The sequence below is a fragment of the Onychomys torridus genome, chromosome 3, assembly GCF_903995425.1.
Source record: "Onychomys torridus chromosome 3, mOncTor1.1, whole genome shotgun sequence".
Classification (NCBI taxonomy): domain Eukaryota; kingdom Metazoa; phylum Chordata; class Mammalia; order Rodentia; family Cricetidae; genus Onychomys; species Onychomys torridus.
The window spans coordinates 74,927,223-74,955,163 of NC_050445.1; the positions used below are offsets into that span (position 1 = coordinate 74,927,223).

Sequence of the window (27,941 nt, forward strand, 5' to 3'; positions counted from 1 at the left end):
CCTTCCAAACCTACTGATGCAGAAACTCAAGGCTCAGAGGTCAGGAGCCAGTGCCTCGACAGGCCTTCTGGATGCATAGGGTGCAGGTTAAAAATGGAGAGCTCCTAGCTCACGTGGATGGAACAACAGCTCCCAGAGACAACAGCTGCCTCCACTGTCGCCATTACTGCAGCTGTCCCACTGCAGCCAATCCTGGACCTCAATTCTCAGTAGGGACTACACCCTGTAAAACTCCTTAGAAGAGGGAAGGACCTCACCTCCAGATTGCCCCCTTGGGAATCAATCTTGGCACTTAGGAGAAGTACAACATATGGTCAGTGTTAACCTGAGAGAAAACCACATTTTCATTATCATTTCTTTCATGTAGTGCTCATAAAATAACTATTTACCCAGCTATGCTCTTTCTTTTTTGATAAACCTATTAAAGTTTTAATATAGTCCACGCACTTGACTAAAGGTAAAAATTCTGTATGAATCTTAGTCTAAGAATTGCACCAGGTATTTGAAGTATGGGGTAAAATAGTCCTTAGTATGTTTGCAGTTGTGTGCAACCACAGCAGTAATCACTCTTAGAGCATATTCTTACCCTTACAAATTAGTCACTATGGCTCATTTGCTCTAACACTTGACACTCACCCATATGACAGTAGCTTAGGCAAGCACTAGTTTATTTCCACCCCCCTCACTTTGCCTGGATGGGACTTTCAGAAAAACAGAATTATCCAATTTGCATTCTAATAAGTAGTTTCTGTCATTTGGCATGTTTTTGAGGTTTACCAATTATAATATGTGTTATTACTTCATTTTTAAAAACTTTGTATTTACTCTTTGTACCTTTCACATCATGCATCTCCATCCCTTTCATTTCCCTAGTCCCTTCATATCTGTTCCCTGCCCTTGCAACATGCTCCCACTAAAAAATAAAATTTGGGCTGGAGAGATGGCTCAGCCATTAAAGGCTGGGCTCACAACCAATAAAATAAAATTGAAGAAAAAAAAAAAAGGAAAGGAAAAGTTAGTCTGGTCATGGAAAGTATAGTGTGTAGTGGGTAGCCATTTCAGCCATGGCCAGGAAGTTCCAACCCCATTGGGGCTTCAGTCATGGTCACGCCTACAAGGCGGGGCCGAGGGAGGACACTGAAGACCCAGGATCAAAATGAGAGGGATCTCTTGGTGCCGGGACCCTGGACACTAGAGGTAGACCGAGCATAGTTCTCCAGAGAACACCGCCAGACTGCGCCATACCTTTGCCAGACCCTGTAACCTACCCCTTCATTTGTAAGTTACCCCACAAAATAAACCTCCCTTTTAACTACGTGGAGTGGCCTTAATAATTTCACCAATAGTAGTGTGACATAGTGAGTTACTCAGTAAACACTTTTATCCACAGATCTTTACTTGCAAGTGTTCACCGCAGTGATTGGTCTGTTTCAAGGCCTCTAGTTTCTGCTACATTATCAGTGCTGGGCCCTCCCTGGGACTCCTCTTGGATATCCTGCTGTTGCTCTGCGTCATTGTGGAGATCCTGCAGCTTTGGGTCTATAGGACCAGACTTCTCACGTGTTCCATCTACTGGGTGGATGTTGGGGTGGGCCAACTCATAGCTCTGGTTCTGGGCCTGGGTTGCAAGGTTGGTCAGCTGACCAGCTATTCCTTGTCCTCATCAATAGGGTGAGCTCTCTGGCTAGTTCACCCCTTGCAGCCATGAGCAATGGGCAGGGCCAGTTCTCCTGTTTTCATGAGCTCAGGATTGGCTCACCCACACCTACACCATCAGGGCCAGCTCTCTTATGTTGCCCAAGGGAGGTGCAGTGGCCACCCCTCCAGTGCTGCAGCTCTCCCACACCTACACCCTCAGGACCCGTTCTTCCATCTGCCACAGGAGGCTAGGGGTGTGGGTTGGGAGCCATCTCTCCCCAGTCCATACCACCATATGGCAGATGAGAGGACCAGGCAGATCTCCCACACTCACATTCCCGGGGCCAGTTCACCCGCTCCCATCAGTAGGGTCAGCTCCACTATGCTCCAGGTGAGGTATAGGGCCCAATATCTGGAGTGCTGCAGTTGGTAAAAGGGAGGGTCAGCTCCCTTGCCCACCACATGTGGTAGGGGCAAGGGAGGGAGGTCATCTTTCCCTCACTCTACCATACACTTCATTTTTATTGCCAAATAATACTCTTTTGAATAGATATACCACATTGTGATTATACATTCTTCCAGTAATTAGATATTTAATTTGTCTTGTTTCTGTTATTATGAATATTGTTTCTATGAACATTTCATGTGCTTTCTTTTATTGTTCATTTATTTGACAAAGTGTCTCTATGTAACCCAGACAAACTTCAAATTTGCAATCTTTTTGCCTTGGTTTCTCAAGTACTGGGATTACAGATTGGCACAATCATGCCAGATTTCTTGCTTTTTTTTTTTTTTTTTAAATTATACTCTCTTAAGAGAAAACAGTAAAGTCAGCTAGTTGTATTAATATTTCATTAAGAAATGAAGTAACAGATTCTTTACATATTTGTACATTTGAGGGACTGCTAAAAGACGTGAAGTAAAATGAATTTACAGATTTCACTTGTCTGATATTTTTTTCAGTACTTCTATTCATTTTTTTCAAAATTTTTTACTTAGTTGAGGTGAGACTGGTTTACTTTTATAAGTGCTTCTCATGTTCTCATCTTCACTGAAAGGGGAAAAATAACCAGTAGTAAGACAGCGTTCTACTAGATACTGTGGTTTATGGAAGAATAGTTCATGAAGCAATAAATATCTCTAGCCAGTGATTAAACAGAGAAGCAGAGTTGATGTATCAAATGAATGCAAATGTCATTTACAGTCTCACATACTTCAGTATCATAAATACCACCCTCGTACAAGTGAAAAGAAGACAGCAGAGAATACACACATAATATGCAGAGGAAGATAATAGAGAATGCACACATAATACACAGAGGAAGATAATAGAGAATGCACACATAATACACAGAGGAAGATGATAGAGAATGCACACATAATACACAGAGGAAGATGATAGAGAATGCACACATAATACACAGAGGAAGATGATAGAGAATGCACACATAATACATAGAGGAAGATGATAGAGAATGCATACATAATACACAGAGGAAGATGATAGAGAATGCACACATAATACACAGAGGAAGATGATAGAGAATGCACACATAATACACAGAGGAAGATGATAGAGTATGCACACATAATACACAGAGGAAGATGATAGAGAATGCACACATAATACACAGAGGAAGATAATAGAGAATGCACACATAATACACAGAGGAAGATGATAGAGAATGCACACATAATACACAGAGGAAGATGATAGAGAATGCACACATAATACACAGAGGAAGATGATAGAGAATGCACACATAATACACAGAGGAAGATGATAGAGAATGCACACATAATACACAGAGGAAGATGATAGAGAATGCACACATAATACACAGAGGAAGATGATAGAGAATGCACACATAATACACAGAGGAAGATGATAGAGAATGCACACATAATACACAGAGGAAGATGATAGAGAATGCACACATAATACGTAGAGGATACAAATAAAACATAACTCTTTTCCCAACACGAGTCATAATTTTACTGTTCTCATAGAAGTCTATAACATAGAACCCAAATGATTATTATTTTTGTAAACTTTAAGTAGGTTTGTTTTTTTAAATAATGATTAATTGCTTAAAGCGGACCATGTGGTAGAAAGGGAACAAAGTTCTTAATATGGAAATAACCTAGTCATTAAAAATTAGCATGACTTAAATGTCAAAGTCATTAAATGCTCATCCCATATCAAATGCTATTCTAGTTTAAATATGCTATGGTTGTTTTTGAAAGATGGGGTTACATTATGTTGTTCATGCTGGCCTTCAACTTCTAATCCTCCTGCTACAGCACACTGAGCTCTATGCCTTACCACTGTAGCTGGCAATGTTTTATCAAATAATATTTAAAATCAATTTTACATTTTCTAAAACTATTTGGAATATATATTTTAAATGGGTAGACCATAATTTCATTTAACATACATTAATAAAATCAAATAAAGTGAAGAAAACTACCATATTTCTAATAATTTTTTCACTTAACTCTTCCTATATAAATTTGGCTGGGAAATATTTTATTTATTTCTAGATAATATTTTCTTTATGATAGAACATATTATACATTAATCATGTCCACCATTATTGATAATTGATCTTTTAGTATATTTGTATTTCAAAACACATACAAATGTACACATTTTAAATGACTGAAAAAAAATCATAATACTTTCTTAGCATATATGTGCACCTTAAGATTACTCAAATACGTATGCCGGTAGTGGTGCATGCCTTTAGTCCCAGCATTTGGGAGGCAGAGGCAGGCAGATTCTGTGATTTCAAGGCTAGCCTGGTCTACAAAGCTACAAAGTCAATGACCACCCGGGCTACTTAGAGAAACTCTGTCAAGACAAACAAAAACAAAAAAACCAAAACAACAAAAAGATTCCTCAAATTCGCACTAGAGATCAACTAATTGTTTTTACAGATGATAGTTTAATATTTTTCTGGAAGCTTATCATAGATTTCAACATTTAAGTCCATAGAAATGTGGACACTTCACATGAGTGCACAGTTTGTCTGTTGTCCTTCACCACCCTTCACTTCCAGCTTAAGCTATGGACGAAGTCTTTAAACACCCAGGTGCTTTCTTCAATCCTCCACCATTTGTTTTCATCTTACCTTGGGTGAGAAAAATATCGCATGGCATACTGGTTAAGATCAGGTTACTAGAAGAAAAGTGCCTGGGTTCCAATCTAGCTTTTTTATACATACCAGAGCTAACTGAGTGTAGATACCAATGCACACTTCTAATCTCAGCACTTGGGAAGTAGAGGCAGGAGGATCACATCCCCATATCAACATGGACTCTATAGTGAATTCCACGTCAAGTCAACTGGGGCTTCATAGACAAATCTTGTTTTTTAAAAAATGTTTCTTTGAGCAGGGTTTCTCTGTCCTGGAACTCAGTCTGCAGGTGGGGTTGGCCTCCAACTCAGAGATCTACCTGCCTCTGCCTCCAGAGTGCTGGGATTAAAGGTATGTGCCACTACAGCCTGGCTACCATATAGTATGTAATTAGTGTACTTTGATGGTGAGCCTGCTTTTCTGCAATTAGGGAGGTGCTTCCAATGATTGCAAGAGTCAACAATTTGAATATTCGAGGGAAGAGAAGTTTAGAGGTTTGAATGAATTCAAGTTTTCTTATGACAAACAAATTAGTGTAAGCCATGGGGTGGGGGGTGCAATGGGACGGAGAACAGGAAGTGTAAGACTCCTGAACGCTGTCAAGATGGGTAACTTTCCAGGTGAGAACAGTTTTGGAAGCAGCTCAGCTCCTGATACCCTTTCCTCCTAATCCCACATCCATCCCTCCCTCACTATGAGTGTCCCTGGATCATGCTTTAGATAGGAAATGGTGGTCTGGGAGATTGCAAATAAAAACAATGTAGGCTGATCAAAGTTCTTGAGTGATTTACTATAAAAATCACCTTGCACAACATCCTAATTGAAATAGCTTAGATAGAATAGATTTGTGGCTTATCAGATGCACAGAGAATTCACACTTATATTACAGTACTTATGTTTAAAGATTTGAATGTTATTTATTTTTATGTAAAAATGAATTAAATATTAACATCACTTATTTAAAAAACCTTAGAAAGTCTTTAGTTATGCATATTTTCTCTTAAATTGTATAACATTGATTATGTATTTGTTCAGAAATTTAAGAAATTTATTTGATTGAATATTTGTTTAGAAAAATTGAGTTGTCTTACTTTTTATCCCATTTATGTTCATTTCTAAAAACAAACAGTACACAAATTTTCACAGTAGCTTTACATTACAAACTTAAAAACTAGATACACCCTATCTGTTCTTTAGCTGGCAAATATTCAAATTGTATATTTGTATCATGAATTATCACTTAGGAAAGGGGCAAACCATTGATACAGGAAATAATGTGAATGGATCTCAAAAGAATTATGACAAAAGCCAAAGGCCTGTGTCACTGGTTCCAGACCACTGAAAAATCCATCCGTACAGCAGTCTAAGATGCCAAATTATTGAGACAGAAAACTCACATCTCATGCTACTGGTTTCTTTAGACAGTTATGGCCTTTGCATTTCCTGCTGTCTCTTTGACCCTGTCTTCTTGGCTTTATGTTTGTTCTTCACTTTGTGAGCAAACATCCTTTCCTTTATGTTGTTCCTTCTTCATGTTTTCCGTTTCCTCTTCTCTGGATAATGTATCTTTGTCTTCCCTAATTTTTCTACCACCTTTGTGTGTGTGTGTGTGTGTGTGTGTGTGTGTGTGTGTGTGTGTGTGTGTGTCTTTTGGTAATGTGTTAAATTCAACACTTGCCTGTTGGGAATGAAACTGATCAAAAGAGGGGGTGGAGAAGGGGCGGGTGGGTTGCCTGGTAATTGGGGGGATGACAAGGCAAACTGACTGCAGTCTCTTCTTGAGCACTGATGAGCCAAGGGCACTGTCACAGCGGAACTAAGAGGAAGGCAGCGCTGTAATGAGGTTTTTTGGTGACTTTGACAAGTACTTTGTTGTTGTTAAAAGGGAAATGTTTGTTATATTTTGATGAATAAAAATGAAATGGGAAGTTTAAAGGGAATATATATTCAACACAGTCTACAAGAAACACCAGAGAATTCCAATATTCTTTTCAAAAGCATCAGGCCTGAGAGAAAAGCAATTTTCAGATACCAAAAGAGGAAGACATACACGTGATTAATACATACACAGCCCTTCTAACCAAAATGTGCTTGCTGTTGTTAAAACCAGTGACTGCTAACCCTTTGTGGATTAAGATAGTTACAAACGTTATTAGTTACAGCTAAATTAGTAAATGTTATTAGCGTATGATAATGAACCCAAAAAATCTTTCAGGGTTATTTATTAAATACTTTGTTATGTATCTGAATGCTTTAAACTAACTAAAAACTAATTTACAAGTCTCCTAACAGCATAAAATACAATCTGGAAAACAAAGAATAACAATCTGTAAAACAAAAGACATGTTAATCTCTATAGCAGGAAGGCTCCCTGCAACATCCAGGTAGTCAATAAACTCACCTTGATCCTTACTGCATCTCTGTGGACCATCTTCACCCCGACTGACACATTTGTTCAGTCAGTTCTTCTAGTTAGCTATGGAAACTCTAAGAGTTACATCCTTAAAGAATAGGCCACCCAAGTGGAAAACCTAACACTTGTGTGTAAGGAAAAGAAAATCAATGTCTATAAATTCCAATTATACACAACAAAGCTTCTTAGAATTTTTCTAATCCCTCTCTAGTTTTAAAGATATGTGATATTTAAAACAGTAGTGATTTGCTCAAGGAAAAGAAAACATCAGATAGCATATAACAATATCCTTTACTTGCTTATGCATCATAGTATTTTGCCCCAAATTATCCAGAATCTTGAGGATTACTCTTGATCACCCTGTATATCTTGAGTAAGATTCTGTTCCTGGATAATACTTAGTCTATTGGTTTTCAGATGTATACATGTACAACTACAAAAGTTCATTCTCCCCTCTGATTAACCATAGTAACATGATCTTTATTTGGTCATCTATCAGTGGGATATGACTTTAAAAGCAGGGTTCCCTAATGTATTCAGATGGTTGTGTATGTGTTCTAGCCATCTTAGGCATTTGAACCTCTAAGTTGAACGCACATGGCAGTAAACTGGTGCTCACATTTTCCGTCCCATGCTCATTACTGCAGTGCGACCTCCTGGCCACCCTCTCCTGCAATGCCTCTGTGGACCCCTGTGGACCCCATCTGACAGATTAACCGTACAACCTCTGCAGTGTACTGCAGTAAGTAACAGCCATAACACAGCCTTTGTTGTGTAAAAGCATGCTGGACTGTAGTGGTAAGTTTCTGTATTTACAGAACACGAAAACAAAGCCTTAGAAAAGGAAGATCCATAGATAGTATCTGTCTTCCTCTTTTCTAGAAAGCTCATCAGTATGATATAGGAGACTGGAAACAATGCTTGCAGTCAGTATTGTTGGCCATTTCAACATTTGCCATCTATCTCTTCTTGACTGCTTCCCATGCATTGTGGTGCTAGCGAATGTTTGGATAAATAATTTCCCACTTCCCTTTGCCTAGGTATGCCTGAGGACATGCATTCTATGTACTGTGCTATAATTTACAGTCCAATAGAACAAAACAAAACCCAGTTCCTGCTCTGTGGATGGACTGAAGACTCTAGGACATCTAGATTTTAGAGAAATGGAGGGTTTCTTTTCTGTTTTTAGTAGAACGTCATACTGTGGGCCATCATTTTCTGCAGGTCCTGAAATGTGATTATGATTAACAGAAGTGGAGAGTGAGAAATAGGGAAAACCAAACAAGAACAAAAATGCTGAATGTGAAATTCTATGATTAGCAGTCTGGAAGCTGAATAACAAAAAGCTTTTGTTATATTGGGGTGTAGTGATGCATGACTTTAATCCCGGGACTCAAGAGGCGACAGGTGGATCTCTGTGAGTTCAAGGCCAGCCTGCTTTATATATATATATAGTGAGTTCCAGGACAGCAGAGAAAGAAAGAGAGAGAGAGAGAGAAAGAAAGAGAGAAAGAGCTATTGCTTATGTATAGATATGTTTTATAGAAGCCAGTATAAATTTACCATGAAAGTGAATAAACAATAGAGAGCAGTGAATGTGTTCAACACTGCTTGTTGTCTATGTAGAAAAGCATTCCTTTCATCAAGTTGAATGCCCTATCTATCTATCTATCTACTATCTATCTATCTACCTATCTATCAAAATATCTATCTTCTGTCTTTATTGGGCCAAAATCAGTTTATTCTAAATAGTTTGTTTATAGGAAACATTTGACCATATTTCTTAATTTAGAATAGTTTCTTTTTCCATTGTTTTAAGTGAAGACTTTTTGGTGCCACTTTATTTTTAAAGCACTGAGGAAGAACTCTCTCTTCAACGTGAACTTCACTGCACATTCCCTTGACCACTCTCCAGGGACTCCATTTCTGCCTTGCTTTCTTTCCCATTCTCCTGGAAAGGCTTCTCCAAGGAAGCACAGCAGTTGACCCTTCGGTTCTTTTGTCTTTCCTTGATGGGGTAACTATTGAGAGTTACCAGGAAGTGACGAATCATGTATCTGTTGTAAGTAAAAGTTAATATTATCCATTCATTAAATCCCCTTTAAACTCTCTTGCAGAACTGATGAAATACAAAATATTCTGCAATGCTTCACTAATTAACTTTCCAATTAAAATGGCTTTGTTTAAATGAATATTAAACATTGAGTTTTTTGCTTCTTGTTTTGTTTTTAGGCCATAATGCAACCATTTTTTTTTATCATCAGTCCTTTTGATTCATATACATTTTTGCTTGATTGACAGATTTTGGAAATTTAGGGAACTTTTATTAAAATTAATGGAATATAATATGAGCTTTATGGAACTTTCTTAAAAAATGCAATTGAGATAAGAAAACATTGTGAAAGGGTATGGTTAATCCAGTAGACGCATAATTCATGTTGTGAAGGTGACTTGTTTTAGCTGTCATATATATTTATGATATATATATATTTAAAGAAATTCATTTTGAATATTTTCATTTAAAAGTTTTGTGTTGACAAAAACAATTAACCGCTAAATCTCACTGCAGAGAATGAAAAGATTTAGGCTTGTAGTTGAAAACCACCTCCCTTCAAAATAAGAGTTGTGGAAGCGACTTCTTTCTACCACAGCTTCAGCTACTGCAGAGCACAGTATGCTATCAGAGACCAGCAAAGTTCATAATAAGACCTGACTTACCTTCTCAAGAGCCTCATTACATTCCTTTACTCTATAAGCCTTTTGTCCTGAAAAAAAAAAAAAAGTAACACTGGAAATCATGTACCATGGTAGGAAGCCTGGTAAAATATTATAACAATATTTTAATATAGTAAGCCCATTATGATACCAACACATTATGTAGACAATAATGAACATCTAATTCTCTTGTTCTAATCCTAGTGCTGGAGAAGATCAGCCTATGAGTCATTAAAAATTGAAAAGAATGATGGATTTGACTATTTGGGTGTCTAATTTTGGAAAGAAAAGGAATCTGCAGTTGTAAAATATCCTTCAGAGCTGTGCCTCTCAATCCCATTACATCCCACTTCAATCCTCATGCGGCAGCTCTGGTGCCAAGCTCTTTCTCTGCCTAACACAAAACAAACTAAGTTAAGTCGCTCTGGGGTGCCTTTGTGAGGCCACTCAGAGTAGGAAGAAGAAAACAAAGGGCGAGATAGAGATGCAGGGGACATAAAGAAAACAAATTCAGCGTGAAAAGGAAGCGGTAAGGGGAAGGAGAGCTAAACCACAGGGCCAAACCCCATAAAATCACAAACACATTTGTGATCTGGCCAGCAGTCACCCTTACCATCATCATCTCTTTGTTTGTGGAGGTTGCCTTTAGAGAATCAATTCCAAATGAGTACCTGTCTATCCTTCCATAAACCCCTGGGCCCCAAGAGAGGAGGGAGGAGTGATTAAAAATCTTACAGCCACAGGAATCGTTACAGACTCTTCGCCTTAGCGGGAGGGTCTTTTTTTTTTCTCATCTCGAACTGTATTCTCTGACTTCAAGCTAAGTGTTTTCATATCCTCCTGGAGGCAGCTGAAGAATTTGTGCTGCTCCATGAAGCCTTTCTAGCAGCGGCCCACCAAATCCATTCTTGAAGGTGGCCTGAGCCAGGCAGGGGAGGTATAATTGAAGACCTTTTGTTTTGTTCTGTTTCTAGAAGACCCACGCATAGAAGCCCTGCCACTACTTCACCCCAGGGTGGAGGTGAAACCAGCTCTTCTCCATGTTTCAGATGTATTTTGCAGAGTGCCACCTGTTTCTGATGTTAACTCCGTTCTGTGTTCACACCGACACAGTGAATTCGCCCGGCAACAACCTTGTCCAGCAAAGCCGTCCAGTGGTCAGGACAGGGAGTTTTTAACCGATTGGAAGGCTCCTTGCTAGGATGTTACCAAAGCTCCTTGCCACAGTAACCGCCCCCGAAGGAGTATTCATCCCTTTACCCTTCATTCCTAAGGCACTGTAGAAAAAACTGCCTTAGCTGTTGTTCATCTATTCCCAGCCCTCCCCTGTGGCTCCGTCCCCGCCAGGTAAACCGAGTCTAGTTGCATCTGGGCATAGGGCCGCTGGCACCATTAGTTCCGAACCCTGCCAGAAGCTGTAACCCCTGGCACACCATGAAAAACAGTGCCACCTGGTAGAGTCGACAGCGGCGCTTTCAAACGCACCACAAACCCCTCCTACATTTGTTGTCAAATCACTTCTTGATTCCCAGGCAGGCAGTAGATTCTTCGCCTGGGAGAAGGGCTTGGGGGCCCCTGCCAGATTGTGCAAAAAAAAAACAAACCCAAAATAATAATAATAACCCCGGAGGGGGCGAGCCAAGTGTTCGGCAGGAGCCTGCGCGCCCGTGCCTGCCCGCGGGCGCCGGGGGTCCCCTGGGGAGCCCCTTCGGGCCGGGTCGGCTCGGCCTCCGCACGCCCCGCGGCGGGAGCCGGAGACGCCGACTTTGGGAGTTCCTCTCTGCCTTGTATGGAGGGCTGCGCCCGGCCCGTCCCCGCCCGGCTCTGACGCCCGGCCCTCCCGCTGCCCACCCACGGCCGCCTCCCCGCGACCCGCCCGGGGAAGGCAGCCCGAGCCCGGCTCCGGCCACCCCCATCCCCGCAGCCGCCGCGTCCCCGCGCCGCCCCCTCCGCCCCCGCCCCGCCCCCGCCCTCGCCTGGGCGACCGCGGATAAATCAGGGAGGCGAGCGCGGGGAGCCAGAGCGCGCGGGCGCCGGCAGGCTGGCCGAGCTCCGTTTCCACAGTCGCCCTTGATGGCGGCGCAGGCGAGGCGCGCAGCGGCCGCCACGCGCTAGACCGTCCGCCCGGCCCCGCCCGGCCCGCCCGCGCCCGGCCCGCCGCTCCCGGCTCGCCCTCCCGTAGACGTCTGCGCCCCGGCGCGGTTCCCCCGGCCGCCGCGTGCAGCCCCGCCGCCTCCGGGCGCGTAAGGAGGGCACTGATCTTCGATCGCGAAGATGGCTGCTGGCTGCCTGCTGGCCTTGGCTCTGACACTTTTCCAATCTTGGCTGATCGGCCCCTCGTTCGAGGAGCCCTTCCCTTCGGCCGTCACGTAAGTCGGCGGGCCCGCCCGGGCGGGGCTGGAGGCGGGGGTCCCGGCTCGGCGGGCGCCGGGCTGCCCGTGGGGGGCGGGGAGCGTGGCTGGGAGCCGCGGAGGCCGTGCGAGCCGTGAGCCGCCGGCCGCTGGAATGAGCTCGGAACCGGCGTGCGGAGCCTCGGCCGGCCGCCGTCCCGGGGAACGTCCGCTAGCCGTCGGCGGCGTCTCAGCCGGGTCTCCGAGGTTGCTGCACGCTGAAGCCCGTAGCCGGACTTGGGGAAAAACTTTGCAGGCATACCCAGCTCCCACCAAACCCGGCCAGATGAAAAGTTGTGTTTCCGTTAGGTATTTCACAGAGTTAATTTCAGGCTGGCTCAGGGAGTGTGCGCTTCTCCTGTACTTGGCCTCTAGGATGCTAATTGCTGTGCTGTCCAAACTCATTTAGATCCCAAATTACTAGGAGCGCCTGACAGCTTCCCTGGTTTCCAGCCAGCTCGCTCCCGGCAGCAGAGCGTGCTGTCCACCCCACCGCTCACAGGTTCCAGGGCCACCCTAGCCAACCTATCCAACCTTTTATTTGAAACATCTAAGTGCCGACAGACACGCGGTTCCTGTTCTTAGAATGAACAGAACCCCTATTCTTTGAGGGAGGGACTGTTTCCACAGTCTCCTGCAATTTTCTCTTATTTTTAACATATCTAAAATAACTTAAAAAAAAAAAACCGTTGCTATTCTGGAAATAGTGTTGAAAGGTAGCTATAGTCACACGGCGGAAGGGAACGCAATGCAACCATTCTCTGCTTTCTCAGGCTGCAAGAAGGAATCAGAGTCAGTGGCACATACAAATATATACATATTTTTTAAAAAGCACCGAATAGCTTATCTGGCATTCTGGGAAAGCATTTATTTTGGTTCTTGAAGGTACTTTAAAGCTTCTCAGAGTAGGTAGTCTTAAGTGGATGAGTCACTTTAATGCATTTTACATAACAAAAACAAAGCCCAGGGTAGCCTGCCCGGCTTTTATGCTGCGGGGAATCACTTGGTGTCCTTTGTTGGCAGAAAGCTCAATCCTGGTGTTTTGGGGGGGTACACTAGAAGTGCATCCGTATTAGCTGGAACCCGACAGCTATTATTTAAGATATGGCCTAGATCATTTATCACTTTAGGTGCCAGTGCAAGCGTCTAGAGATGCATATTCCAGCCCGGAGAAAGGGGGTGCCTAATATTTTTGCCATTGATTTACAGTAATGTTCTCTTTAGGTAATCTTCTATAAAAATGATTGCATATCTTTTTTGTTATGAAGCAAAAGTGTAAAAGCCATCTGTAGAGCTTCATTTAATTGGCAGAATGTTCCAACTGTTTAATTTTAAGCATGGAAAGTCTTAAGAATTCCCAAGATGCTACAAAATCATTTAGCTTATTAAGAAATCACACTTTTACTTATTATATTTTTAGTACTTTTGAAGCTTGGCCTATTACATAAGGACTCGGGTGACGCTCATGCATTTTGTGTCAAATAAGTTGTGGCTTTTAAGAAGTCATATTCTTAACTTACTCGGGATGTACCTTTTTAGTGTTGTTTTAAATTTATTTGCCAATATTTCTAACATTTGGGGAGGGTGTTTCCTCACATTAAGGAAAACAAAATGCAAAAAAACCCACTCATTCTTGAGCATGTCATAGTAAAATATCAATGCAAAAATCTTTGTTAGAAAAATATCCGCAATAAATGCATTCCCAAAATTAAGCAACCCCATTTCTCTGGTCAGATATGTGCTAAAGATATGAACAAGATCAAATATGCATCTAAGATTGGAATTAGGGCACCATGATTCCTCTCCTTTGAAAGGATTTAAGTTGTTTTCAAACAATGGGAGTATGAAAATATTTACATAGTATGTGAAACACTATTATGGACTCAGAACAGGCTTTGTGGCTCAAAGTCACTGGATTGGGGGGTAGTAATAACAATGCTTTGGGGAGCCTTCCCGCTTCTGCAATTATTTATCTGTAAAGTTAGTAATTCTGCCTTGGGAAGAAGGATAGTAGGCATTTGCACTTCCTGTTAGATTCAGAATAAAATCTGTGAAAAGACATGTGGCATCAGTCTCATCATGAAACAGTGTCACTTGCTTTGCTTGCATGACAAAAAAAAATTAAATGCAGTGTTTATCAAGATAAAGCTCAGACCTTCTGGAGAAAAATCAAGACTATGAGAAGGGAATCCAGAGATTGTAACAGTTACTAAAGGCAAATTATGATGATACTATTTATACATTTCTTTATATTGGTGATTTTATTTTTCAGCAAAAATATAAAATGAGAATTTTGCACTTTCAGAAGAGGAAGACCATGCCATTAACACACTGTAACATCAGTTAAGCACTAATTGGAGTTGTAATTAAAAGGTATTTTTTTTTAGCAATGTTAATAGGAAAAGCTTTAGTTTTTTTTATAATAAATAAACATATTACTCCAAATGCTGAATTTTTTGCCCTCTGTTTTAACATTCCAATATAGTATATTCTTTTGCAATTAAACAGAAACATAGCCCAACAATTAGCATTCAAACAATGAGTTTATTTTCAGGCAAAGGAATTTTGATACAGTTTTTATTTTTTATGGGCTAGATATTTCTTTTGGATATACTTTTCAAAGTAAGGTGTGAAACAAAATACATGATGTGCTAGCCAGCATCCATGCTTATTGGCTTAGGCTTCAATGGAAAACACAACATCTTCACATTTTAATATACATATGTTATATTGGTGTCTCAAAAAGGGCAGCTTTCTTTCTGGAAATAATTTCTTGGCACTTATGTTAAAACATATCTATTTAAAAATTCAGGAACACATGCACATTGATCAGTATAGTAATGTTAATTTAAAATATGTCCTTAATTTTAGAACCTATTTATAAATCCACTTTTAAAACATTATAGTTAAAATTATATTTTTTATCTCAGTCATATCAAAGTGCTACCCAGTGAACAATGGACGAAAGCCAATTACTATATTGGGTTTGGTTGTAGATTTATAATGATCTAAATATATAACCACAGATTTAGTTATTTTTAAGAAATAAATATAACATGTCATAAAATTTAGTAGATTTGAGTAATGAATACTTATGATTCATATTTCCTGTTATTAGGTAGGCATATGGCTGGATGCCATGATGTTGGGACAGGTATTAGCTATTCCATGCATTAGGAGTCAGTGATCTAGTCAGGCTCACTTGACCTTTTTATTCAACATGGCATGAGGAAATGCATCTTATTAAAGAATATAAAATAAAATAGTATATTTAGAATCTAAAATGAATGAGTGTTAAAAACCCTTTTCTCAATTTCCAATTGGTTCTCATAAGCATAACAAGAACATTACTCCACAGGTGTATGAGTAGAATATGAAAATATAGATGTATTTCTCTATATAAATAGTAACAATGTTTAATTTGTTATTGTTATATTTAGGTATTTAAGCAGCTATTTGCATTGGCATTTCAGTGAGCATTAGCCAACTGAAATAAAATCTAAAAAATAATTTTAGAAAAATATGAACAGTAATATAAGCTTAATGGTTATAGAAAGGATATAAATGAGGTTGCATCTTTCCTTTTTCCAGTGGGATTTATTAACTATAATTTCATACGCACAATGAATGCTAGAATTTAAAGCAGGTAGTGCAGCTTCAAAATAGATAAAAACCTTATCTTTCATTTTCGTCAAAGAAAACTAAGCATCTGGATACCTTTCTACTATATCTTTGATATGGAAAATAACAATACAGTATGCTTCTGTGCTTTTCTGTGAAGATGCATGCAAATAAAAGTATTGTCTTTAAATGTATATTTACTTATATAAAGAGCATGAATTTATAACAAGGTATTTAGAATTTTAAAAATTATTAAATGTTTGTGCTCACAACTGTTATTTAATTCATATGTTCTCTGTAACATCATTACATAAATACCTATGCATTGCTCCTCTTTTCTCTATTTTCAATATAGATACATATTTCCAAGACAGTAATTCTTTTCTTCTTAATCTTGATTCCTACTATTTCTCTTCAATGAAGTTTTAACTTTAAGCTTGGAAATTTAAGTGTGTGAGATAAAATATTTTTTGTGGAATTATGCAATTTTAAATCTCCTTTAGTATCTTAATAGGTATCAACCCAGAAAGTTCTGTCATAAATATATGTAGAATGATTTAAAGAAATCAGAATTTGTTTTACTGTTTCTAAAATGTAACATTTTATTGTTAAGAAGCAACAGCCTCCCATCAACTATGTTAAAAGGGCCATCTGAGCTAGTATGTCCAACAGTCCGTAAGCTGCTTCTGTGAGGAACGAACTGTTACATTGTTTCCACTCTTTCCTTAGAGCCTGCAGCCTAGACTGTGTGCTAGGACTGAGTGTGGCAGCCTATCCTTTTGCTCCTGGACTGCCTGTAAGTAGTACTCCAACGTTTTCAGCCTGGCAAGCAGCTCCGCTCCTGGCCATTTGAATTGGGCAGTGATAGCCAACCATGGAGCCTGTACAGGATTTACCTTGTCTTTTATGTGCAGTAAGACATGAAAATGGGAACATCATAATTTTTATAGAGTTGAAAGAAAATGTCAGTTGAATACAGGATAGCAACTTGTACTGAAAAGGTAGGAACCTTGACACATTTGCCTCCTAGTACAAGGATCTAAAGATTTAGCACCTAATTAGATAATTTGTCAAGTGTGTACAGTTATAGTATTCTTTAATTCTGAGATATTTTGTATGTTGAAATATACATGCATGAATATATATTCATATACATACATACATACAAACAAACAAATACACATGGTGGTTTGCTAGGTAAAAAACTATGCAATGTAAGCTCATTCATAGGGTCCATGCTGTAAGATTTCTCTTAGTCATTTACTATCTTCAAGGCTTAAATCTCATTCCAAGTATTAGAGTAGCTTGTTAAGAGGAGTATACCTGACACTCTTGTGTAAGAGTAACTTGAAAATAAAACTATTCCACTTAAAATCTTGGCCACCCATGAAAAAGTTCATATATAATGGGCAATTTTACTTTTGTATTTATGTAGAGCATGCAGATATGTTTGTAAGAGTTAAATATATTTGGTAGTATGATATTTTAGAAATGAAGATACCATGTGAAGGTTTAAAATATTATATAAAATATGAGCTTTTAGGCATTCCTTGCTTAAAGTCTTCCTTTTGTAGTGATTTAGTAAATAGGAACAAATACTATAAGCAATTAAAACAATGAATCGAGCCAGTGGCCATTTTTTCCTAACTTTTGGAATTTATTTGTACAGATTCTAATAATGTTATAAACAAGAAAACCATTGGTCTGTGGCCTGAATGAGCAGGTATACTTTTGTTTTTAATTTCATATATATAATTTTGATTCGGAATTATTGAAATTAATATATATGATACATAACATATCATATATAAATTATATCAGTATTTAAGTTCTCTTTGAATATGAATATGGAACATTTCAGGCTAAATGTTATCTTAACATATGCTTCTGCTGATTTTTTTAAACCATATGCTCAGTGAATTAAAAAAATTAGGATACATTTAAAATTCAGTATCATAAATGCAAGAACCATTTCAACTAGAAATGATGGCATGGAAAATGATGGTCTTGTTCATTTTAAACATGGCAGTTCCAGGCTAATCTCACTGTCCAAGTTCTTTTTCCTGGGCAATTAAAATTTTACTATGGTTCTCTCCTAATGCATGATGAAAAAGAATCCTTGCAATTTTGTTTTTAATATTGTGTATCATTTCTTTTTTTTTCTTTTGCACATGAGCATACACTGAATACTAATCATCATTTATTGTGTGCATGGACATCCAATCAAATAGGGACATTTTGTCCCCCCCCTCCCTGGGGTGGGGGTGTTCATAGCCAGCTCTTAAGTTCAGGTCTTTCTCACTTGAATCTCTGCTCCATGTTTGCTGGAACTTGCTCTTACCCTCCAAGGGAAATTTGTGAGGGATTGTGACACCCAGATAAATCTGTAGCACATAATTGACACTTCTATCCAAACTATCAGACTGTCTAGACAATTGTTTCCTTTGACATTTGCCCACATACTGTGGGGATAATTAGAAGAACAAATGGGAAAGAGCGGATAGCATTGTCCTTTTCTCAGGTGCTTACAGGCTGGCCATACAAAGGGATGGCTAGACAGGCATGCCTTAGCCTCAGAGTTAAAAGGCGGATAGCTCAATAAAAGAAACGAGGTCTCACATACCTGGGGAATTGCTTGTTTTTAAACAACAGGCCTTGAGATAAGAGTACTGTGCAGAGTCATGCCAAAGAATGGGGTGGAGAAGGAGCCCTCGGGTCCACACTGCAGATGCTGGAGGAATTGCTTAGCTATTTTCACTGTGCTGTCGCCCTGGCTTGTTTCTAATGTGGAGCTATTTTCACTATATTATCATCCCTGGCTCGTGTCGAGTGTGGCTTTTCTTGGACTTGAAATACTGTTCACTAATTGTGACATTCATTTTAGAGACCTAAATATTCAGATATGGAAATTCAGCTTAAGGACTACAGACATTAAACTGGTCTAGATCTCAAAAACATAAAAATACTTACAAATTCATATGTTTTTATGCATCCCTAGGGGAGCAGTTCCTTGGATAAGAAATATTAGCATAACATTTTATTAAAAGCTTTAAGTGTTAATTATCAAGCACGAAGCTCTGTGACAAAATTTCTTTCATGAAATTATAAGAAACAAAATAACCTATAGATGAGCAGGCTTCTAAATGTGCACTCAAAACAATTTGGGCCAATAAGTAAATAGTCTATTTCATTTTTAGAAATAGTTTTAATTTATACTTTCTCTTTCAATGTTTTCTGCTCCTAATATTTCAACCTCAAATATAATTTAATCCAACAACTAATGCAATTCTTATTCACTGTGAATCATGTACTTCACTGAGGTACATCCTAGGAATATAAATCGAGGAAGGGCATCCCAATGAATGACAATCACAATTCAAACTTAGGTATGAAATAATGGGGTGCATGGCCAAGCAAAAGGCAGAACAATGCGTTTGGGAAAGCATGACCTACTGAAACATGACCTGTTGGGTTGTAGGCATGGCTGTGTAAAATGTGTGTCCTCATCCTCTGTTGTTGGGAATTTGAAATGGAAGAAAAAGTGGTGGCAGATTTTGAACCGTATTATGTACCAAATGATTAAAGAGGGACATGTTTGTGACTGAGTCAGGGAGAGAAGGGACTAGACGAACTCAACATCATTTGACAAGTGGTACTCAAGATCTACAAAACCATGGTGATGAGAAAGTAAATTACGTGGAGGGTGTGCAGTAGGGGTGAAGTTTCAGGCCTTGGTGATAGGATTTGGGAAACCACAGAGGGAGGAATTGGAGATGAAGCTAAGTCCTCTAGCAGGTAGACTGTGTTTCACTAAACTTCATTCCCCTGAAGAGGAACACTAGGCAAGTGTTGGAGCTGAAGTGATGGATACATTGACTGGATGTCTGTATTGTTTTGCAGGTGTGTTTTGGTCCTTAGAAATACATCTGTAGCTGGGTGATGGTGGCGCACACCTGTAATCCCAGCACTTGGGAGGCAGAGGCAGGTGGATCTCTGTGAGTTCGAGGCCAGTCTGGTCTACAGAGTAGTCCAGGACAGGCTCAAAAAAAAAAAACAAACAAAAAAAACCAAAACAAACAAACAAACAAACAAAAAAACATCTGTATGGTGTTTGGGGGGTCATTTCAGAATAGTTTGTTAAAGCCAGAAGCAGGGTGCAGTTGTTTATTTGGTTAAGAATATTTAGTATCCATAATGAAGATTTTCGAAGGAGATCTGAGGCACTTTTCATTTGCTGAGAGGCCAAACAAGATGGTTGCATTCAGGATGTCAGCAAACTGGTGGTACAAAAGAGCAGTTTCAGTAGTGCTGGTGACAGAAACATGGTCTCTGCACTTTGCAGGCATAAAGGAAATTGAGAATGTGGAGACAGCAAATAAAGATTGCTCTTTTTAGGAATTTGGCCATGTGAGGGAAGTAAGAAATCTAGAATAAATTCAGAATAAGAAGAGGGAAAGGATTTGGAATTCTTTAGTTTCAAGAATGGGAATTATATTAGGTCATTTGGAATTAAACTTCCTAGGAAATCAATTATAGGACTATTGTGAACCAAAAAAAAGGGGGGGGATGTTTTTAGATAGCGGTGAAACTAGACTATTTCATCGTGGAAGCTGAAGTGAAACAGGTGTGGGGGAGGGAAGACTGCCATTGACATCACCTTTCAAGTGAGCCAGCCTGGCTTCCTCTGGTTTATCTCTTTATTCTTCTCTTCAGATTGACTTCATCTGCTTCCTTCTATTCCTGGTATTGAATGACTGTGAGGGCTCATGCTTTCTTGACTGAATCACATAGAGTTCAGATTCTTACTAAAATATATCTCCTGAAAGAATAGGTTGATAAGCCAAAGGAGGGGTTGATAGCTGTTTATATGTCAGACAGTTGGGAGCGGGTTATGGTGTTTGTTAAAGGGACTCTGAATGAGCATTGGCTTGTTTTCTTGGTCCCTTTTCATCAACAGGCATTTCCTTGTAGAGGACCAGTGGCTATTAACATTGGTGGTAGAAAAAGCAATTTTCAGAAAAGGCTGTAGGTGCTGAGGAAGGATATATAGACAGAAATGTGTTCCTGGAGTGGCTGTTTGTGCATAATGGAGGAAACAGCCCCAGTGGCAGAGAGATGAGAGCCATTAGAGAGGTCATGCTTGATGGATGAATGTTCTGACAGGCAGATGAAGGAGGAATCGAGATGAAAAACAATGTCTTATAAAGTAACCCTTGGAACTTAAATAAGCCTTCACCATTAAAGCAGATCGTTGAAATATAGAGTAGACACAAAATTAATTGGAGATGTTTTTAGGGGAAGGTTCTAATTCATACCTTCTACTCTATAGAATGACTTGACATGGTTCACCACATAATGCATTGAGGTTAGACATACTCAGAGTTTGATGTTCATAGACTAGAGCAGTGACTGTTGTTCTTGGGAGTGACAGGATTCCAGCCCTCTCTCTATTCTTTTTCCCTCGCACACAGTGACATTTGACTTGGTTATTTCCTGGACTTCTTTCTTGGGAGAGATTATTTTGATTGTAGTTTTCAATGATTAAATCTAATTAGTGTTTGTGTGGTGGTTTGAATAAGAATGGCCACATTATCTCATATATTTGAATGCCGAGTCGCCAGGGAGTGGTATTATTTAAAAGGATTAGGAGAGCTAGGAGGTATGGGCCTTGTTGGAGAAAGTGTGTCAGTGGGGGTGGCTTTGAGGTTTAAGAAGCCCAAGCCAGGCCCTGGCTGTCTTCCTGCTGCCTATGGCCCAGAATGTAGCTCTGAGCCACTACTCCAGCATGCGCCTGCTTGCTGCTGTGCACTATACTGTGATGAAAATGAACCAAATCTTTGAAACTGAGCAAGCCTAATTAAATGCTTTCTTTTGTAAGAGTTTGCTATGGTCATGGTGTCTCTTCACACCAATAGAGCATTGACTAAGATAAGCTTGAGATTTAAAGATATAACATCATTGATCAAATTTCAAAGGTAGTTCTTGGCAATTCAACCTTTTATTTATTAATTTTTAGGTAAATGTTGGTGGTTTACTCCCTTGTTCCATTGTTTATAACTATCCTCCCCATTTCAATATTCAGTAGTTTGCATTGAAACAGAATTGAATCAAGAGAACAAGATGATAAATTTGATAAAATGACAAATCACCTGCAGATTAAATATTCCAGCCAGGCATGTCTTTGGTCAACTCTCTTGGAGGCCTCTCAGGACTCCCAGAGGTCTTGAAATTACTGGCAATTGCCTTACAGGTTGAATGAATGAATAGTTAAGATTGCAGCTGCCAACAGTTCCAAGCATTAATCTTGATCACATTGGTCCCATTACAGTTTGGAAAAACCACCCTTGTGGTTTGTGGCAAGAGATGAACAGACTTAAGGGCTATTATTTCCCTTTTTGCGACTACTTTTTTTTTCTTTTTAAAATTACCTTTCCATTTTTATTCATAGTTTGAGCTATTCACTTCCCCCTTTTCTCCTTCCCTTCCCTTTCTCACTTATCTATCTATCTATCTATCTATCTATCTATCTATCTATCTATCTATCTATCTATCTATCTTGAGGAGCCACAGTGTTAGCACATAGCTCATGTTGTGTTTGAACTCATCATTGTTTTGTTTCAGCCCCCTGAATTCTGGGACTATAAATGGATGCCATCACTCCCAGCCTTAATTAAGCTAGTTTGGATTCTCTGTCTGCAGTGAGCACCAGTGATGGCTGTCCTATATTACTTTCACCACTGATAGCTTTATTATTACTTTGATATCTGAGCACCTTCTCAAGTACCAGGAACTGTGAAGCCACTAACAGTGTCCATGTTTTCAAATCCATCTATCCTTCAATATAGTCCTTTTTAAGGTAAGTCTTACTCTTGCATCTGCTTCATGGATGAGAAATGTCTTTGGATTTTGTTCTGAGCGAAAATCAATCACTGAACAGGTAGATTCTAGACTTTCACAGTCACCTGTTCTTCTGTGGCTGTTCACAGGTACTTCAAGGTGCGGAGCATCCATTATCTCATTGACTTACAGCAATGAGATTGAGAGATAAACAGAGCCCACATAAAGGAGAGCAGAAGTGAAGCATCAGCTTCCATCTGTAGGACAGATATAAGAGTGTCTTTGCATTACAGTGTCACAGTAGGGATCAGTCAGAGTGTGTGGGGACCTCGGAGCACTTTTTAAGGCCAGAGTTTACTATTCGAACTTCACTTGGTCTCTGTCTTTGCAAGACCATGAATAAATAATTATAGTTCGGTGAGCTAGATTATTGTGCATTTGGGCCATGAGAAAAACAAGTGAATGGAAAAAAATGAGTGCTTCTAGGTATCTCTTTCTAAAATCAGAAAAAGGAGCTGAAGGTGAAGATGCAGGGCAATGTGAGCAGAGAGGAGAGTAGGTGCAGGCCAGAACCAAGCCTCCAAAGGGACCAGAAGAAAGCAGAGCCAAAGAGCCTGTGGTGTGTTTTATCTGGACATTGCAGTGAGCTCCTGTTACGTGAGCAAAGAGCTCCAGCAGGTTGAATCTATTTTTACAAGTTACAACTGCGACTGATAACCTCTCTTTGTCAAAGATGAGAATTTTCAGCTGCAAAGCAACATATTTGAAAATTAGGCAAGCAGTCCATTCATGATGTTTATAGAATTGATTCCAGACAGTCCTACAAACGGAATGAGACTTTAGTCACTAGCAAGGAAGTCAACAAAGATCTGCCTAAGAGACACCAACAGGCCTTGGTTGACTCAACTCATCCAGCTGATGATTATTTCCACTGGACACTACCCCATCATGTTTAGCCTTTCACAAATACTACACTACCTGGAAAAGAAACACTTAGAATTTCTGTAGTAAATTTTGAATTGGTTCAATAACAGAGATGTTTTAAATTAAGCCATGCATTAACACATGACTAAGGAGCACTATTCCATGATAACATAGAAGCAGTAAGTTTTCAAGTGCCCTGGAACCTGCCTTTTCGTGGCAGTCATTTTGACATTTGCCACAGACAGTAACGTGTCAAATTCTTAGGACGTTTGTCACTTTAAAAATACCAACCCCTTTTTTCCATGACATCATATTAGAATTGACTTAAATTTGCATCTGTAAAATGTGAGGAGACGAACAAATGGGCCATGTGCAGCCTTGGGGGAATGGGGCAGAACAAAGGGTGGGCACACTGCTGTCAATCCGACATTGTGCCTGCCTGGTTCTTTCTCCAAACACCTGATTTTCCTGTTCAAATAAATGTAGGACTTGGAATTCATTTTCATGAGGCAAAATTGTATTGTGTGAGTATGTACCTTAGTTCCCAGGAGATTAATACATGGGTATAAAGGTCTATGGTGAGTAATTGTTTAAAATTTATAGTAATTCTCAATGGTAATAAATAAACATGGGGGAATGGTAACTCATCACAGAGTAAACCATGCATGATAATTAGATGAGATCATTCATTCTTTAAATTATCAAATGTGACACAACCTGTCTGTGTGATATCGCAAAGCCAGCTGAGTCCTTGGTTGTAAATGACTATGAGAAAGGGCCCATTTTAGGGTTGAAAATCTGGGATTATGTCCTACTCTTTCTCATTTTTTTTTCCACAAGTGAAGTAGATTGTTCTCTGGACTCTAATTTTATATTGCACAGAAGGATTTGAAACTTGGTGTAAATGGGCAGTTTAGGGGCTATTTTATCTTCTCCTAGTGTTTGCTTTGTACCCCTAAATGAAGCCACAAATAAATATCTGTCAACATATATGTATGTGTTGCCTACATAAACATTACATAAAGTACATTACGTACATTTCTATATTAATGAAATTTATAGGAAAATATGAACGTGGACTCTGATATTGAATAAATATTTAGAAGATAATATAAAACCTGAAAATGCTTTCTACCAGCCAGATTAAGGGCCAGAAATTTCATTAGAAGTATACAAAGTATCCAACTATGTATGTATGTCATAGTTGTTGGTTGTAGTTTACCTTTGTTACCTGCTCTATGCCCATGTGTGTGAATGAGCCTTCTCTTGGCATTGTTCAGAAAACATAGTGATTCCACATTGAAGCACTTGCTGGACGGGTAGGTGAGGTGGTAGACATCCTAAGGCACCACCAGCCATGCTGGTCTCTCTCAGTGCTGAAGACTCAGGTGGACAGTGTGAGCTCGGAAGAGTTAGGATTTCATTTAGGTTTAGTGCCTCCCTTAATCCAGAGTCTGTAATTTAGGCTGTTAATTTTCTTGAATTTCATCCTTACATCTTATAAAGAAGGTCATATTCCATGCTTTTTTTATTAGAAACTGCAATCTTTAAATGACATGTCATTGAGTGTTTGTGTATGCATATTTCTATGGATTTTTGAGCGAAGAATTGAAGCTTAGTCTTCCTTCTTCCTTCATTCTTATGGGACAGGACCTACAGACTTTTCTTGCATTGTTTATCTATTGGTGGAGACTCTTTGGAGATTTCTAAATATTCTTTTCTCTAAATAATCTCTTATACTATTCCATTAACCACATTGGATGGCAACAAATGTTGCCTAGAGTGGGCATAAGAAATGCAGCATACTAGCTAGCTTCTTCTTATACTTACAGTCTCTCTCTTTCTCTCTCTCTCTGTCTGTTTGGAGATGGGATTTCACTGCATAGTTGTGCAACTTGCTCTGTAGGTCAGGCTGGCCTCAAACTTCAAACTCACAGAGATCTACCTGCCTCTACCTCCCCAGTGCTGGGACTAAAGGCATGCTGCACCATGGCCCAGCCTGCTTAGTTTCTAATCTTCCTGTCCTGGCTTTACATGCATCATAGAATGCATGGCGAGCCAGCTGCAGAAGCCATCCTGTCTCCACAACCTCGCCCTGCATTCATCAAGTCAGAGGAGATGCCTGTAAAGGCTTGGAGATCTCCCAGGCTGAGTAACTGCATGTGTTGACTACCGAAGTACTCACTTGCAGTTCTGGGTAGTGAGCACAGGAAGTGTAGGGCTGTGCCCTTTCCCACTAGGTTTCCTTGAGAGAACCATAGAGCAGATAGGTTCTAAGTTACTATTATTTTGTTTCCTTTTTCCTTCAGAGGATGCCATGTAGAGACATTGAGAAACTAATTCTTTCAAAAAGCATCTTCAGGAAGAGGGATTTGGAAAACAGAATATCTACCTGCAGAAAACAAAATAAGACCCTTACCTCACACCATATATAAAATTTAATTCAAGATGTATTAAAGTCTTAAATGTGAGGTCTCAAACTTTAAATCTATTTAAACTCTTCAGTGCCTGGTAGGTTAATAACATACATATATTTAATAAATGAAATGTTGTGTATACCAATGCTAATTATATAAGTATATTTAAACCTGGAAATGGATGCTTTTGAACATTTGGGATTAATTTTGTCATAGAATTTGTCTGATTGGTTCAAACCGTGCATGGGTTTGAAATTCAGCTCTCCAGTGTATTACCTGGATAACAGGGAGTCAATCCTCCCGCTGTTGAGCCTTCCTCGGGTCCCCCCAGGACCAGAAATGTTGACTTACACACTTAGAAAGCATGTGAGAAGTAGAATTTCATTAGAAGCGGAGGGTTTCCTGGAGCCAGGTGACTTGGGATCCTCTTGAAAGAAAGGATGCTTGGCTTTAGTTCCTCCTGACGTCAGAGTGTTCAGCTCTTACAGCCTCCATCCTGGCTGTTACATAATTCCCATTCTTTGTGGGTTTGCCTTAAGTTGGATGTCTTGGTAACTGAACAGCCCAAAGCCTCTGAGGATGCTTACTGAAAAAGGGACCTCCTACTCTGTTCTCCTCTTATAATCTCCCAAAAGTTTAGTTTTTAAAGACTAACAAGAAAACTGTTGGCTTTAGAAAAAGCTCTCATCCTTCTTTTAGGGACTGTCAGTGGAATGTATTAGCCTAGGCTAACCATGAAAGTCTCCCTTTAGATTAACCAAGTGATTGACAGCTTGATTGTGCTTAGAGAATCCCCTCCTCATTGCTTTCTGACTGATGTTGGGAGGGATACCTCTTTATAATCATATTTCTCACTTTCTCAAGAAAAATGGATTACGGAACTATGTGAACAATACAAGCCAGCTTGGAATTCTGATGTCACAGCTCTTAATATTACATATTTATCAGAATGCATAAAAGTTAACTACTTAGAAAATAGGAATAGCCATTGACTTTTCATCACAGGTGTTCACAAGTGTAGGGCACACTCTGAAGGATCAGACAGCCTGTCACTCTTCTGCTTTGTCTTGTTGAATCACATCTTCTTAGAGGAGAGTAAATTCTAGCAGCTCATTAACCCCTCCTTAAGATTGCTGTCATAATTAGTTAGCTGATCATCCTCATTCCTCCCAAGCAGAATTGTCTGTGCATTAACTTGAGCCCATTTACAAAATCACTGTCAGCAAAACTGTAAAATTCTAGGGAAATGTGAAAGGTTCAGATATGCCAGATGAAGGTTTCTGTGTGGGACTTTCCTAAATGCTATGCATCTTAATGCCTGTGAAAGTGAGGCAATCCTCTATAATAGTAATTAGCATCTCCTTATTATATGTATCCTTATGGAATCTTCTCTAATGCTCGACTTATAGAGTATTAATGAGTTTCCTTTATAGTGAATGGAAATGGGTGAATAACATTGAATGAATTTTTAAAGAAAAAAGAAGAGAAAAATGGCTTTTTACTAAAAGAAAAGAGGCTTCTGTATGCTTTGAATGGGGATGGAGGGCTCACTTCCTCTGCTCTGTGCAGACCTAGTCACTTTGTGTCAACTCTTGCTCGACAGATTTGTTCAGGACTATCTTTTTATGCCTTCAGCACTAATTGATTTTCTAACACCTGGGACTCAGGCCAGCATGAATGTCACATTCAGTGTCGCTCACATTAACCATACTAAAAGAATAGGGTTTATTTATTTATTCACTCAATTTACTATCCATTGCACATGTGTATTTTTTTGTAAATTATAATGAAAAGTCAATTAGTGGATAAAAAGAAAGTTATCACCATCATCATCGTCATCATCATC

The 27,941-nt window shown here is 39.5% G+C and overlaps 1 protein-coding gene across 4 annotated transcripts in view; it reads left to right on the forward strand.

The window, feature by feature from the left end:
• Positions 1–11,843: 11,843 nt before the first annotated feature.
• Cacna2d1 (calcium voltage-gated channel auxiliary subunit alpha2delta 1) overlaps positions 11,844–27,941 on the forward strand; it is a 423,150-nt gene continuing 407,052 nt past the window's right edge. For 2 of the 4 annotated variants that reach the window (XM_036180248.1, XM_036180250.1), the window contains exon 1: positions 11,844–12,275. In XM_036180248.1, the coding sequence (XP_036036141.1) occupies positions 12,181–12,275 (95 nt within the window). In that variant the 5' untranslated portion in view covers positions 11,844–12,180. The remainder of the gene's footprint in view (positions 12,276–27,941) is intronic. The other 2 variants (XM_036180247.1, XM_036180249.1) reach the window with 1 other exon arrangement.